Consider the following 15,477-nt stretch of genomic DNA (forward strand, 5'->3'; position numbering starts at 1 on the left):
TGATTTTTAGGAATGGATCAGAATTATATGAGGATATATATATTTTTATATACATGCATCTGCTGGTGTAAGATGGGAAGACCGAAGCCTATAACCAATAACATATTAACTCAACTGTCAATATCCTGTTCTTTGTTTTGTCACTATGTGGTGCACCATTACTATCACTACTGTCAGTCTGTCATCTTACTTTCTTTGTATTTTCATTTCTGAATTTTTATTTGTTTTTGTTTTTTCAAGCAAACCTAACCTCAACCGCTAATAGCAACAACGACGGCCCACCCAAGTAGGGTCACATACAGACCACCAATATAGCTTTCAGTTTTTACGTTTTACTTTGTTTTCGCCCCTATGTGTTTTATTTTTTTACCTTTAGTGCTTTAATGTTTAAGTGGATCGACGTGCATTGCGTTTCAACGATATCCCAGCAATTGCAATTACTTTTTATATCGTGAATACTAATAGTCCACAATTTTAAACTGTAATTATATTTCTAATGTATAAAACTTGCAGTGATAGTTCTATTTGTTAAGTAAATATTAATCTCTTTTGTTCACCACAACATCTGAAGTATATTTTAACAGTGATGAAGACACTCATTTTAATATCATCATGCTTAAGTTTCATTTTTTCAATTGACTGTCGAGCTCTGTCCTCCAGTGTGTTCCAAAACTTCAACAGTTCAGAAACACCATATATCCGACATACTTTTGGCGACAGATACTTGGATGAAATTCCTCGGTTCTGCAGAAGGAAGGCAACATGTGTACTCCTTTCTAACACTACATGCATGGGTGCTAAGCTACCCTATCATTCAACTACTTTGGATTTAACTGATTTAAGTAGTCAAACTAAAGTTCAAGAGAAGCTTCAGCTGTATGAACAATACTTGCGCTATATTCCCACTTGTTGGCAAGTAATTCAGCCATTTTTGTGTGCCTTGTATATGCCAAAATGTGAACTAGGAGAAGTAGATTTACCTTCATATGAAATGTGCAAAGTCACTTTAGAGCCTTGTAAAGGAATTTTTAATAGTACCTTATTCCCAGAGTTTTTTAATTGCAAGGACAATAGACTTTTTCCTTCTATGTGTCGAAATGAAATCCATGATATGAAGTTTAATTTAACAGGGCACTGTATGGAACCACTTATAGAAACCGATAATCCTGAATGGTACTTTAAAGGTAAATAGTCAGTGAAGTTTAAAGTTTAAGATAATATTTGATGGAAGTTGCCTGGTTAGATGCATAAGTGTTATTACATAAAAATTGCTTATTTATTATCTAAAGAAAACTTGTCTGCAAACTGCATTAAGTTGTTTTCATATTGTGCCAAAAAAGTTCTGGACTTGTCAAAAATAAATTTACCAAATTAACTTAAAATTTCTTTACTTTCAGACATAGAAGGATGTGGTTTGCACTGTATGGACGCCAGATACACGGAAAGTGAACACAACCAGATTCATCAACTTATTACTTATGGAGCGATAATTTGTATCATTTTAAATTTTTTCACTGCCCTGACCTTTTTTATTGACTGGAAGTCTGCTAATAGATATCCTGCGAAAGGAATATTTTTTATTAATATTTGTTTTGTTATTTCATATAGTGGCTATTTGGCACAATTTTTTGGTAAGTATCATTATAGATTTTATGAGACACATATTAGAAAATGTGTAAGTATTTACTGGTCGAACTACAATTTTAAGTACCTTGAGCGATTGCAAACCTCGCCTCACCAGCTCGCTTTGCAAATTTCATTCGCATTAGGTAACAACCTACTTACTACTACATTTGTTATGTAATATACTAGAACTAAAACTTGAAGTCTTTAATACATTAATTACAGGAAGTGATACAAGAGAAGATATTGTATGCAAAAAGGATGGAACATTAAGAAAATGGGAACCCAGTGCTACTGAGAACCTATCATGCGTTACAGTATTTTTCGTGGTTTATTATTTTTTAATTGCAGGCCTTGTTTGGTTCATGATTTTTTGCTATTCTTGGTACATGAACTCACTGCAGGCTTTAGGTAAGTATTTTTTCCTTCATGCTAACAGGCTGTAACACTTCAGTATTTCTTTTTTTCAGGAAAAATTCAGGAGAGAATTGACAAAAAAGAAGCATATTTTCATCTGGTTGCCTGGAGCTTACCTCTAATGTTAACAATCACTACAATGGCAATAGGCGAAATAGACGGTGATTATATTACGGGAATATGTTTTGTTGGCTTTGCGAATTGGGCAGCTAGAATTGGTCTGTTTCTCTTTCCATTTGCTGCCATTATGCTAGTTTCCATTTATATCATTATCCGAGGTAAAAAATGAACATAGTAAAGGATAGGGGAACATAAGCAAAATTGGTGTCTTTAGGTTTAATTCTCCTAATAAAAGTACAAATCGACAGCAAGGAGGTAATATCGGAAAATTCTACGAGAAAAATTCGATCTAATATTATAAGAATGACAGTTTTTACGATATTTATGGTGATATTTTGCGTGGTCACTATCGTTTATCACGTGTATGTGGCCTCAAATAGAGACCTGTGGCAAGCTAGTCTAGAAAATTATGTTTGGTAAGTTCTTTTATCATTGTGCATCTATGAAAAATCGGTTTTTAGTTGTTTCAGAGGGTAATAAGCCAGACAGATACTGTATATTTCAAAAACTTTTTATCTTCACTCTTCCCATTTGTTTCAATTTGTTTGTGTATCTTTTTCCCAGATTTTCATTAAAAGGGAAATCACAATGTATCTCCTCCTTCAATCACTATATAATCAAATCATATGATTTCCTATAGATAGCCAAACACCAAGAAGTTTACTTTTTAAATACTGCGTGTTCAGGGCGTCCCAGATTCAACGCTCGCCATTGTGATTTAGAATATTTAAGATTGGTTTTTGGAGCAACTTGGGACAGGCCTTGACGTGCTAATACCATACTTGAAATCCAACGTCTCGTTTCTTCAAGACCTTCATTAACTTTTTTTTTTTTTTCAGAAATATCTCATTTGCTGTACCTTTTGACCAAAATATTTATCCTGAAACAAAATTATTATTAGGAAAAAGTAACCACGAACATTGCAATTTCTATTTTTTTCCCTATTTTTGAGAACTTCGAAATGTTTAAAAGTGAAATTTCACGTCTGCTCAAATAGGACCCTTTGCACTCATTTAAATTAAATCGTATCTCTTACGATTTCCCAGTTCACAATGATTAGCCTGGAATTTGGAGCACCCTGTACCTACAAATGAGACAGTCGTTGGCTCTACGTTGGAAATCGTTGATCGTCCAAATCTGGAAAAAAAATTCTTATGTGAATGATGAATGAACACAAATAACTGAGATAGTTATACACCTAACAAATGTAAAAAATAGTACTTCCCCATACAACACTGTAGTTGTCCGAAAAACATGACGCGAAGGGTAGCTGTCTTTCTGCACGTGGGCAGCTTTTGGTAAAAATTAGACGAGAATATATCCACAAAGGTGTTAAATATCTTGTTGAATTTACGTAGTAAGTATGTTAAACCACATTCAATCTTCGACATGTTTTCTTAAAATTTGCTTTGCCAGATGCTGATACGACAAAATCACACATATTTTCAAAACGTCTAGAGATGTTTGATTGAAATTTTGTGCCTTATGCTAATAACTGTATACGTCGTAGGCTATATATATTGAAAAGTATTTTCTTCCATTACTCCAGGTCTTTTATCTAAGACTTTTCCGGGTTTGGTGCGATCAATGATTTCAAAGATACAACATGCGTAGTTCTTTGTATGTACATTATTATATATCCGGTATAGGTATACTGCTTGGAAAAGGGTGTTTGAAATTAAATAACTTGATAACATATAGAAAATTATTTTATCAATACATTTTACTAATGATATATAGTTTTAATCAATTATTAAACATGTAAACTAGTCAATAATATTAACATAAACTAACTTATAACGCATGCCTTTGGGACTTTTTAGGTTTACTTGGGGAATCTGCACATCTTCAAGTCTAGCATGCTGGAAGGTATGTCCTGTATTTTTAGACTAATAATTGTAGATTTACTAAGTCTAGATTTGTAGTAACGCTACTTTTAATACTCGCTTTTCGTGTGACTGTGAAATAATGATGTGAGCATGATGAATGTTGTTTTTTTTTCTTTTGACGAAAAAATAGACTGGAACTCGAATAACGTATTTTTGATCTGAGAAATCTGCGCGTCATTGTTGTTGAAGTTCTGTGAGTAAATATTGCGTTATTCATTTGTATCCACGATGTTGTGAACCAAATCAATTAGCAAGAGCCATAATTCAAGGTTTCAATAAGCTAGCGTCCAAAAAGGTGTCGTTAGTGAGTAGAAAAATGTTATACAGAAATCCGTCTATCCATCAATCCATCCTTTTGCTCTTTTAATCAGTTTCTTCAAATAATTTTTTACAATTATTTTTACGTTATAAATGGTTTATGGGAATTCCCGAACGCCTGCCATTATAACCGAATCTACAAGTTGCTTTTCTTCTTCTCAATCGTGTCTGCCAAACAGTACCTTGCCCTTCCTTTTTCGCACTAAAGAGGAAAAGAAAATGGAAATTTTAAAAGTTTAGATACCACAATGACCTGCGGTTATTAACAGTGCAAGGTTTTAAAAAAGTCGGAAGTATTATATTGCAGATTAAGGTGGCAGTTTAATAATAGCGAGGAAACACATACTTTAAAAACATTAAAAAATATTACATTTGGATATCACTGATAGGATGCTCTCTATACAAAAATTTCCCAGTAGATTTACCCAAAAAAATTACCTTCAAACAATTAAAAAAATTACTAAGTACTTACAATACCTTGGACATCACTTACGAAGGTTAAGTTACACCTACAACCATTAAAAGTGTTCTTATTGTAGGTGTAAGCTTACAAGCTTTGGCACTGGTTATTCACATTGTAAGCAGTCTGAGCGACCGAGCGTTGCTATGCTGCAGTTGCATCTCATAGCAGTTTTTGGAAAGGGTGCTGCTATGGCGTCGTGGGTGTGGTATAGTGCCACTTTGCATGCTTGGGGAAGATTCATCAGGAAGTGAGTACAGAGAAGTTGAACTTAGTGACCTCAATAACGAGCATACGTTCCTCATGAAGATAATGGGACATACTCTTCTCTGTAATTGTAATTTGTATTACTTATTACATTTTCAATATTAATGCACGACGTGATGTGAATTGTTTTCTATACGTTCCAGAAAATTTCACTGCGAAGTGGAAGAGCCGCTGAAAATCAAAAAACATAAGATAATTGCCCGCGTCTTTGCTAGAAGGAAAAGATTTAATGAAGGGGGCGTCATATCTATTTGTAGCGCCAATCATACTGACCCCGTCGGATTACAGTTCGAATTGAACAGTGCTGCAAGCAACGGTCTAAATTTAACTTCCTGGGCAAAAAACTTACCCAGATTGGTGAATCGACGTCCGGCGGTTCCTAATGACGTAGGGGTTGATAATAGCTACCAGTCAATTGATAGTGTTAGCTATAGGCAAGTAATATTAATCATAGATATGAATAAAACTTGTAGACAATTTTTGCCAAATATGACTATTTTTATTTATTTGATTTATATTATAGACATGTTAGTATTGAATCCCGCCGGAATTCTGGTGATAGTCAAGTGTCAGTACAAATTGCAGAACTGAAAGCAACAAAGAGAGTGAAAACGAGAAGAATGAGAAGATCTGATAGGCACCAATTCAGAAGAAACTCAAGAAATATTGGTGAATTTTCTCAACTATTTTGCCTAAATTCTTTTATATAACCAATAAAAAACCAAGACACTAGCATTTATAGATAATCATGTCATTTCGCATTTGTAATATGAAAATAATAGCCTTTTAATAAAATACTCGACGTTTCTAGGAAACTCAACGCGTGCACCTTCCCGTAGAAGTACAAAGAGGGGCAGTAGTACCAGTTTGGATTCCAATTTGCAATTATTGAACGCTTTAGCGAACGCCAGTGACGGTTCAAAATTCGCTCCAAACTTGGGTAGGAGAACTGCAATAGCAGGTTTGGATGGAGCTCAACTTGGACAATTACTTTCCAATGGAAAGCTAAGTGAGTTAAAGATGGCGATCTAATAAGGAAATAAAGAACAAATAAATGACATGTACGAAGAAAATCGTAATAGGCGTATATGTTTACAGTTTTTTTTCTTCAAACATAAGATGCTAAGGATTCAAAAATGATTATCACTTTTCCTTCCTTGCTGGAAAAATTTTCAAGATATCTAGTTAAAATTTTGTACGCTTTTGTTGCTTCTCAGTATATACAAGATTACACTTTGAAAAATCAAACCCGAGATTGTCAAAACGGCATGTCTCTAACTTTAAAAACAACTCAGAAACCCCTTAAAATGGAATCTGAGACACCCTGTACGATTCATACTTTTAGTAGATATTTTTTAAAATTACACCATTTCTATTGATTTTTCAGTTTTACCACCGGCAGCTCAGTCTTGTTCCGAAGACGAAAACGTGTCGGTTACCATTTCAGAAACTGCAGTCAGTATGCGTGTTGCTAATCAGAACCTTGATCTGAATGATCATTTCACCATCAGCCAACTAAAACACGGATTATGTTGGCAACCAGCGAGTTCTGAAAGCGAACACGAAGAATACGAAAGCCAAATCTGTCCACAAATTCAAAAGAAATCAAGGTACGCAGTTGTATGATTTGTGTGTTATATTGCAGTCGCTCAATTGCTAAGGCCTAAAGCACATTTTTTGTGAAAATTAGTTTTATACACCAAGGAATTCTAAATTGTAAGTAAAATAATGTTATGGTGCTTATCTCGCTAGATTTTTTGTTATGCTTTATAGTTATTTACATTTTGCATCACTCTGATTGGAAGTTAAAATTATAAAATTACAAATACCTTTATAACTGAAATTTATTATATTATATGCTTGCGTGTCTGATTCATCACTATATTTTTCATCATTTTTTCTTTAGAATAAAGGGAAGCTCAGAATCTAGGCTGTGTCTACAAGCTCTCGCGGATACAAACAGTGATAGTTCAAGCGAGTACGAATTAAACCCGTTGGACAAAGACAATGTGGCTAAAAGCAAGCAAGAAAAAACAAGGGACAATAAACGGTTTCGCAGAGAAAGCAAATCAAAAGAAAAGTATCAATGCGACGGTACTACAGACGAGAAACGCGAATTATGCGATGAGTCGGGTAGAAAATACTGGGATAATGACGAAGAAGTTCTGTTTATCAAGGGTAAGAGCCAAGTCTTTATCCAAAAAAGTAAAGAGTTTTAGAACTTCGTGGAATAGACTGATTCTGCAGACTTTAATTTGAATATTAATTCTAAACGTTTTATATGTAGGTACATATATTGAAATTCTTACGTAATAAGGTTTCAATTTTGTATTCATCTCAGTACCAAAGGATTCAATTATTATAGATTTATAACTGTTAATACTTTGCTACTGTAGATATATCCTTTTTAAGTACAGATTTTTTGGTGTTCTTAAGCATGTAACCCAAACAAATATATTCCGAAAAAACATTAGGTTTTCCCCATGGCAAACCGTACAAAAAATAGCCTCTAATGTTTATTTATTAATATATTAAAACATAATAACATCATATACATATAGAAAAGGTAATGTTTAGTCCACAACATTAGAATCGCTGCACGTTCTCTTCCGTTTTCCCTGATTTTTATGACTTTTGGACATCTTTTGGTCACCCAACCTGGAATCAAAGCTCAGTCAATGAAAGTAAGAATCTCTTTAGTGACTGATTTAGTATATAAGTGTTTTTATAAAATATATATTCAGTAAAAAACCTAAAAAATTTATTTTACTTAAATTTGCATCAAATTAAATATATATTTAATTATCGGCAATCAAAATGACATTTTAAAATCACGTATTGCTACAAACTCACTAATTTACTCATGAAATCTATATTGTAGCAAAAAAATGTGAACGTGAGTTATAATCATTTCAGAAAACCTTGTAGGTATATGTGCATTTAAAATATTGGTAAGTATATATTCATTTTTGGGATATTAGATACTTACATTGTCTGAGAGCGCGTACCTGGACCCCAAAACGGTAGCGGATTGGTCTGATACCTAAGAAGCCCTTTTATCTTTGACTGCGGATTGGCTTCAGGATGGAGCTGGAAAGAGTACTCCCTATCCGGAACCTGTTGCAATATTGAGCAGGCAACATTATTGCCTGCAATAGTTTTTTTTGATGCTGGATGCAGTTTTTCCCAGGATCTCATTATATCCCACACTACTTTAGCGGGCGCATTCGTCTTCACTGAAGTTTTATTCATATGTGTACAGGATACTTTATAACCAGCATTTAAAATTGCTGACCTGTGATAAAAAGAAAATTCAAATGCAATTTAAACAATTAAATATAGAAGGAAAAAGTACAGATAGACAGTGCCTCTTATTTGAACGGTTTCACTTTAGTCATACTTGAAAAGATACAGAGAGTGTGATTCAAATAAGAAAAAAGTTTCCATCTTTGAAAGATTTTGATATGCCGTTGCCAACAGTATATTAAAACTATTCATTAATGGCAATTTTTTTCCAATTTAACCGATTTCGTAACTCTCTTGTCATTGCAAATATGATAGGCAATAGTGGAACAATTAAGATATAAGAGCCTATTTTTACCTTAAAACTAGCATTGACGGCGTTTCTACTCTTATTGTGCCAGATAACCGATCTAAGATGTAATATAACGGCACATCAACTAGCTCCTCCAATATAACGCTTAATACACCCTGAATTCTTTTATATGTGTTTAATCTTGGGTCGGCCGAATTTAAAACTTCTTTTACAAACTCCATTGAATGAAGGGGGGCGGACCATATAGGACCACCTATCTAAAATTGAATAGAAGTAAATATTTATCAGTTATTCGGTAAAAAGGTTTAACTTACATGATAAGAACTTCCACAATGGTCACATCTGTTCGAAACCGGCGGACCAGTAGGAACAGAAAACTTGACTAATTTTTCGTTTTTCTCATTTTGTTTAATAATCCCCAAGGGGTGTAAAACAAAACTATCGCACCCGGTACAATGGTATACATGGGATAATTTGCTAAAACAAAGAAAACTCTGTATTGCTTAATTTATAGTTTTGTTAACGTAAGCCGTAACTTTAAGACGCAGGAAAAATTAATATATTGATAGCATAATTGTCGACTGTTCTACAGAATATTTAAAAAATGGAATTTAGTGCCTGCAACAGATTGTCCCTTACCTTGTAGTATATTTACACTTGTGTGCACCAGTGTAAATTCTGACAAAAACTCTAATGTAAAAATCAGCGGAAAGAGATAAAATCGGCACAATGTAACGACCGTATCTATTAGCGTGGGCCTCAATGCACTGCAGCAATATTCGCAGAGCCATTTCGTGACAGGACTTGATTTTAAGCGATACTGCGCCATATTTGACGTAACACGTTTCAGGGCTATTTCCAGCCAGAACTGCCATATCGGTTGCTGTAACTAAAAGCAGTCCCCCATTCTTAATTGATTGGACTGCAGAATCCAAGAAAATAGAAGGACATCCGTAGGGATCTAGATCAATTACATCAAAACGGTCTTCTCTTCTATGTTGGTACATAAGCATCCTAAAATTTAGAGTTTTGTAACTTCTGATTAAACTCACGCCCGCTTCAAAAATGTATTAAGGTGCCTTCCAATAATTATGCTACAGTACTTATTATTTTGTCCCTATTAGGAGCGACTACGTCGAAATCTTAACAGCTTTACCAAGAAGAGAAAATTCATGGAAAAGATGAAATAAAGACAGAGTATTGGTCAGTTTGGTGATTTCCGCGAAAATTATCTTCCAGGTAAAGTTAACAGTATACTAGTCCTAAGTGCAGAAAAATCAAAGTCCAAGTAATATTATTCAAAAGATAATTTCCATAGAAATCATAAAATAAGAGCACTTCATTAGCTTTTTCATGGTTTCCATGGAGCCTATCTTCCAGATAAATTTGTCAAAATTTTGATCCATTATACTAAATAAGTAAACAAACATTTCAACAAATATGATATTCACTGACAGAGCCAACAAATCAGAGTGATGCCAAATTTATCTAGAATATACATATATTCTATGGAGACTTCTAATCTGATCAATGCTCCGCCTTTATTTCATTGTGTTTATGGGAGTTCTACTAATAAATATACCTGAACTTTAACTTTTTGAAGAATCAGAAAATAAGTAAATACCTACGTTGCATCATATTGGCTCGCAGTAACCAAGTGATTGACTTCATTAAGTCGAATATTATTATTGATATTGGTTACAGCTACAGCGGATATATCATTAGCAATAATATTTTTCACGCCTGGTATTTCTTTGGCATATCGGATACTTCGAAGGCCAGTTGCAGATAAGGCTTCCAATATTGAAATGCCATCTTCATATTTAATCCCAGATTTTCGTGTTTCATTAAGTGCAGTCTTTTCTGTGTGTTGCTGTCTGCTGTACGCAGATATAACTGCAATACTGAAAATGCAAATTGTTTTAGTTAATAAAATTTAAATGACTATTTAGGAAATTATTTTGTACCAGACTAGGACTTACACAGTTGCATTAACATCATACCTTGATTGATAGATAATATAACATATAAAACCCATTTGCTGTCCAGTTATTAAATGGACCTCATTGCCCTTAGACACTTTTAGCATAATGTATGTATTTTAAGTGGATAGAAGAAAATTGAAAAATGCAAGACCAAGAAGACACATTTAATTAGTAAACAATATATACCTTAAATCTCTGTTAAATTCCTGTACAGGATTATAAAATACACTGCCAGCTGCTTGTACCTTGGCAAGTCCCTCTGCTATTTCTTGGATGGGTTCACTTACTTTTGTTTCACTCATTTCTTCAATAGTAAAGTGATTTAGATCAGGGTAGGTATATCCCATTTAAATATAATTTGCAAAACAAAAGGCCATGGAATCTTTTATATTTGCCCATGTATTCAAGCTTCCATGACCTACGACCTTCTTGCACATAATAAAAAAGAGTAATGCTGAAAATATGTTATGGTTTTGGAACACCCTTTATATTTGAAAATATAGTTTGCTTTGATGTTATTTATACAGGGTGTTAATGAATAAGTATTACAAACTTAGGTAATGCAAAATTGACCAACTTTTAATTATTAATAAACTCATACTAAAAAACCTGCTTACTTACTGAAGTTTTTCAAGAATCTTAAAATTAAAGAACATGTCGCTTTGGCACCTCTCATTAATTAATACAAACAGGCAATAATATTAAAATTCCTACATCGTAATATCTGTATTCAGTGGTTATTGCCCAAGTGCATCAAATTTACAGATAGTTTTGCATGAAACTTTGTTGTCTAAAAACAGCACGAGTTTATTTGCGTATTGTAGCAAAACGGTCCAGTTGCCCAAGAAAATTTACCTACTTTCTCGTACAGTAAGAACACTTGGAAGCCTACAAAATATGGCCACAAATTACAATGCAATTATTAATGTACGACAGATCAGTATTTCCTGGACAATCGTCTAAATGGACATTTTAAAATTTAGAGTAGAAACAAAACCGATGTAAATTCAAATTTAAGATTGAGGTTAGGGAAATCAAAACAAACACATACAACGCGGTCATTACTAAAATAGACGCGTGGTACTGGGCTATATGACATATTGCCGTTTTCTGTCAAAGCCCACGTTGCTTTGTATCGAAACTATCGATTCTTTGAATTTATGCTTTTGAATGTAAAATGAATCCAATACTTCCATAGAAGAGCAATTATTGAACTCCTCTGCTATTACCGGATTGTTATTTTCGGAAAATGTCTGCACATTTTCCTTTTTCGGATTAACAATGTACATTCGATGTGAGATGTCGATTTTAGTTCGAACTTCCTATGTCCTATCACTAGGGAACCGATTCTTTAAGGAGATGTGAGAGTGAGAACGAACATTTGTATCCAATGAAATTGGAGAATGAACATTTTTGACCAATCAACATTAACGAAAATTTCCCTCTCTTTCACAGTTTCCTAAGAATTGGGAGATCAGTCATGTCCTCTGTATTTTTTAACCTATATGGCGCGTCTAATGTTTACATTTTAGAGGCTTTACTTTGTGCATTACATTTTTAAAACCGTGTATTTAGGTTCCCTATTTCTGAATTCTGGTATTGCTGCTTGTGGATTTTGTACCTTAATCCCAGAGGAAAGTTATAGGTTGTAAGCAGTATAAGCAGAACCTGTCAAAGTTCAGAAAAACAGCTCCAAAGATCTCTTCAAACCATGGTTATGGAGAGCAAACGGAAAGCGGAAGATTTTGCCTTGGTGCCCGTACAAAAGAAGGCTAGAAATGAAGTGGTCCCATCTAAGAATAAACAAATAACCCAGTTGCAACCAGTAAGCATAAAAATAAAAATCTCTTTACCTCAAGTTAAAACTGTAGATTTGAGCCAGATTTATAGATAGTCATAGCATAACAGAAGAAACGTGAAACTTGCAGAATATGTGGGCCAACTTATAGATGCACTAGTTTAGCAGAACATAGTAAGACACAATATACAACCATGTTTCTTTTTTTGGGTTGTAGTATGTTATGTATCTTGTGTCAAGCCAATCAAAAAGTGTTGTTTTGAGTGATAAAATACACAACAACAAACACTACTCATGCATTGAGTTTCACAAAGTACTTATGCTATGCTTGTCTTGTATTATGTCATATCAATCTATAGAACACCTTATTATTTAGGTTCAGAGAAAATATCATTTAGTTTACAAAGGACAAAAAAAACTTATTTTCATAATGTTCTATTTAGTTTTTGAGTTTTTCAATGCATATACTCTGAATTGTTGAATACATAGTTAGGATAGCAACAGAAATGTATCTGCATAAAATAGTGAATGAAACATTTATATTAGACTGCCAAACTAAAATCCTATTTGTTATGGAGTTCATGAAATATGTGACTTTAGTATCTCTATCTACATATAATTATCATAGGCACCGGCTCGTACATCAAATCTTTTTGCACCCATCATGGTATGTGAAGGCCATGAAGGTGAAATATTTACTATTGATTTCCACCCAGAAGGTCAATATTTTGCCACATCAGGATTCGACAGAAAGATTTGTAAGTAAAATATAGAATGAGCTTAAAAAGCTTCAAATTGACTTTTCCCTTTTAAATCCATTTTACAGTTTTATGGAGTGTATATGGCGAATGTGAAAACCTATCAGTTCTAACAGGGCACACTGGGGCAGTAATGGAACTTCATTTCACTACTGATGGGGCCAATATAATTACTGCCTCCACTGATTATACCTTGGGTCTCTGGGATGTGGTTACTGGTCAGAGAATTAAAAAATACAAAGGTGTGTTTAATATCAAGGCCGCTTTACAGTTGTCTATTTTTCTTTCTTGTAACAATTAAAATTTTTCCAATTTTGATTCAGCAGCATACACACATATAACATTATTACGCTGCCATCAAATTACAACAATATTTTTTGCCGACACAGAATGTCGCAGGCCAATTTCCAACGAACTAATTAACTCTTGTTGATATCTTTTTAACCAGTTCTTGCAGAACTTAGTTGAGGTACCACATTTTTATTAGTGGCAAAATTGGCAGGTAAAACACCTTGGAAATTTACTGGAAAATTTATTAACTGTAAAAGGGCCTTTAGAACCTTAAAATCAAAGTCTTAACACCAATAAATTGAAGGTCATACCACGTTTGTTAATTGCGCACAACCATCGAGAAGAGGACCGCAATTAATAGTATCGGGAGGTGATGACAGTACTGTGAGAATCTGGGATCAAAGGAAGAAACAAAGCGTTAGCATTTTAAACAGTTTGTATCAAACCACTTCTGTTTGTTTCAATGACACGGCGGAAAATGTATTCAGCGGAGGGATTGATAATGATATAAAGGTAAGTTCAATAGTTCGACTCCATGTAGATGTTGTAACATCCACTGTTGCTGATGACGGCTTTTAAAACTTGATATAACTATTCCAAAATGTTTTCAATAAAATAATAGTTCAGTATATGTGTTGGAAATACGTTACAAAATAGATATGCATGGTATCAAAGTGAGCAAAATTACAAACTATAAATTTGCAAATTGTTACATTGCCACAAAGAGAGCAATGACGATAATATCTCCCCTATATAGGTTTGGGATATTCGAAAAAAAGAAATAACCTACACAATGAAAGGACACACTGATACAATAACAGGCCTTGCCTTGAGTGCAGATGGTTCATACCTATTAAGTAATTCCATGGATAACACCCTAAGAATATGGGATGTTCGACCTTATGCCCCGGCGGAAAGATGCGTTAAAGTGTTCAGCGGACATCAACATAATTTTGAAAAAAATCTTTTACGATGTGCTTGGTCTCCTGACGGTAACAAGGTATGTTATTTTGTTAAAGAAATAGAGAATAGAGAAATTAGGGTCCCTTTTTCGAGATGGGATAAATGGTAAGTAATAAATTATAATGTGATGCTCGCTTCTTTAGACTTTATTAAAAGTTATTAGTTCTTCCGTTCCACAGGTGAGTGGAGGATCCGCTGACAGATTCGTTTACATTTGGGACACAACATCTAGGAGAATAATTTACAAATTGCCGGGGCACACAGGATGTGTCAATAGTGTAGCATTTCATCCAAACGAACCCATCGTCGCATCTGTAGGTAGTGACAAACTAGCCTATATCGGTGAAATAGATTAAACTGGGTAACAAATTGTTCAAATTCTTTATTTCTTCTTTTCCACATAACATTAATTAAACTTCGCAGATATTATTTTTAAGTTGTATGAATATAGGAATATGATGTATAGAACATTTTAAAAAAGCCAATAAATGTGAAATAAAGGTACCAAATTGGATATGAAAGAAGTACATCTTTATTAATTTTGTATAAAAAATGACGCGGTTACTATGTTTCCTTTACGTGCATCATAGAAAATAAGTTACAATTAGATTGCAATGGATTTTGCTTGTATTTTGTATGATCGAATATCTTTCAATGTGGAATATAAAGTAAACGTCTTTTTGAATTTCTTATCTGATGTTTTGGCTCCTCTTTACAATATAGTCAGTTTCTCCAAAAACTAAGTTTTAGGGTGTTTACCTACTTTGAAACAATACTTTCTGCATATAATTTTGCGTCGAAATATATACAGGGTCTTCGATATTGTTTAAATTATAAAAGCTTAAATATGGATGCGGTGTTGCCAAATTTCATTTTGTTTACGCAATACTAAAAAAATTTGAAACTTGAAATGTTGAAACCGTTTTTTCAAGATAAATTCAAAACTAGGGATTGTACAAAAAAAGTTCAATACGAAACATTGTTTTTTTAAGCCTTAAACACTGGTCTCAATACATTTTCTTTCCGCTGTTT

General features: G+C 33.7%; 3 protein-coding genes across 3 annotated transcripts; 2 read left to right on the top strand and 1 right to left on the bottom strand.

Annotated features, from left to right (window-relative positions):
- The first annotated feature begins 191 nt into the window (after positions 1 to 191).
- smo (smoothened) lies at positions 192 to 7,510 on the top strand. Its single transcript, XM_066403757.1, has 11 exons — positions 192 to 1,184; positions 1,398 to 1,631; positions 1,849 to 2,034; positions 2,094 to 2,318; positions 2,375 to 2,576; positions 4,907 to 5,077; positions 5,238 to 5,528; positions 5,618 to 5,763; positions 5,906 to 6,103; positions 6,482 to 6,704; positions 7,001 to 7,510. The coding sequence occupies exons 1-11, from the start codon at positions 587 to 589 to the stop codon at positions 7,311 to 7,313; spliced, it is 2,787 nt and encodes a 928-aa protein (XP_066259854.1). The 5' UTR covers positions 192 to 586; the 3' UTR covers positions 7,314 to 7,510.
- A 102-nt stretch (positions 7,511 to 7,612) lies between these two features.
- Trm1 (tRNA methyltransferase 1) lies at positions 7,613 to 11,396 on the bottom strand. Its single transcript, XM_066403758.1, has 8 exons — positions 11,257 to 11,396; positions 10,822 to 10,939; positions 10,279 to 10,554; positions 9,290 to 9,664; positions 8,965 to 9,127; positions 8,696 to 8,907; positions 8,084 to 8,389; positions 7,613 to 7,752 (listed from the first exon to the last, which is right to left on the bottom strand). Exons 1-8 carry the CDS (start codon positions 11,309 to 11,311, stop codon positions 7,668 to 7,670), a joined length of 1,590 nt encoding a protein of 529 aa, XP_066259855.1. The 5' UTR covers positions 11,312 to 11,396; the 3' UTR covers positions 7,613 to 7,667.
- Positions 11,397 to 12,281: 885 nt separating this feature from the next.
- On the top strand, positions 12,282 to 14,947 carry LOC136417803 (U5 small nuclear ribonucleoprotein 40 kDa protein). Its single transcript, XM_066403612.1, has 6 exons — positions 12,282 to 12,460; positions 13,062 to 13,191; positions 13,260 to 13,433; positions 13,787 to 13,995; positions 14,240 to 14,482; positions 14,625 to 14,947. The coding sequence occupies exons 1-6, from the start codon at positions 12,347 to 12,349 to the stop codon at positions 14,799 to 14,801; spliced, it is 1,047 nt and encodes a 348-aa protein (XP_066259709.1). The 5' UTR covers positions 12,282 to 12,346; the 3' UTR covers positions 14,802 to 14,947.
- The last annotated feature ends 530 nt before the right edge of the window (positions 14,948 to 15,477 follow it).

This window comes from Euwallacea similis, chromosome 30 (genome assembly GCF_039881205.1).
Source record: "Euwallacea similis isolate ESF13 chromosome 30, ESF131.1, whole genome shotgun sequence".
NCBI classification, from domain to species: Eukaryota; Metazoa; Arthropoda; class Insecta; order Coleoptera; family Curculionidae; genus Euwallacea; species Euwallacea similis.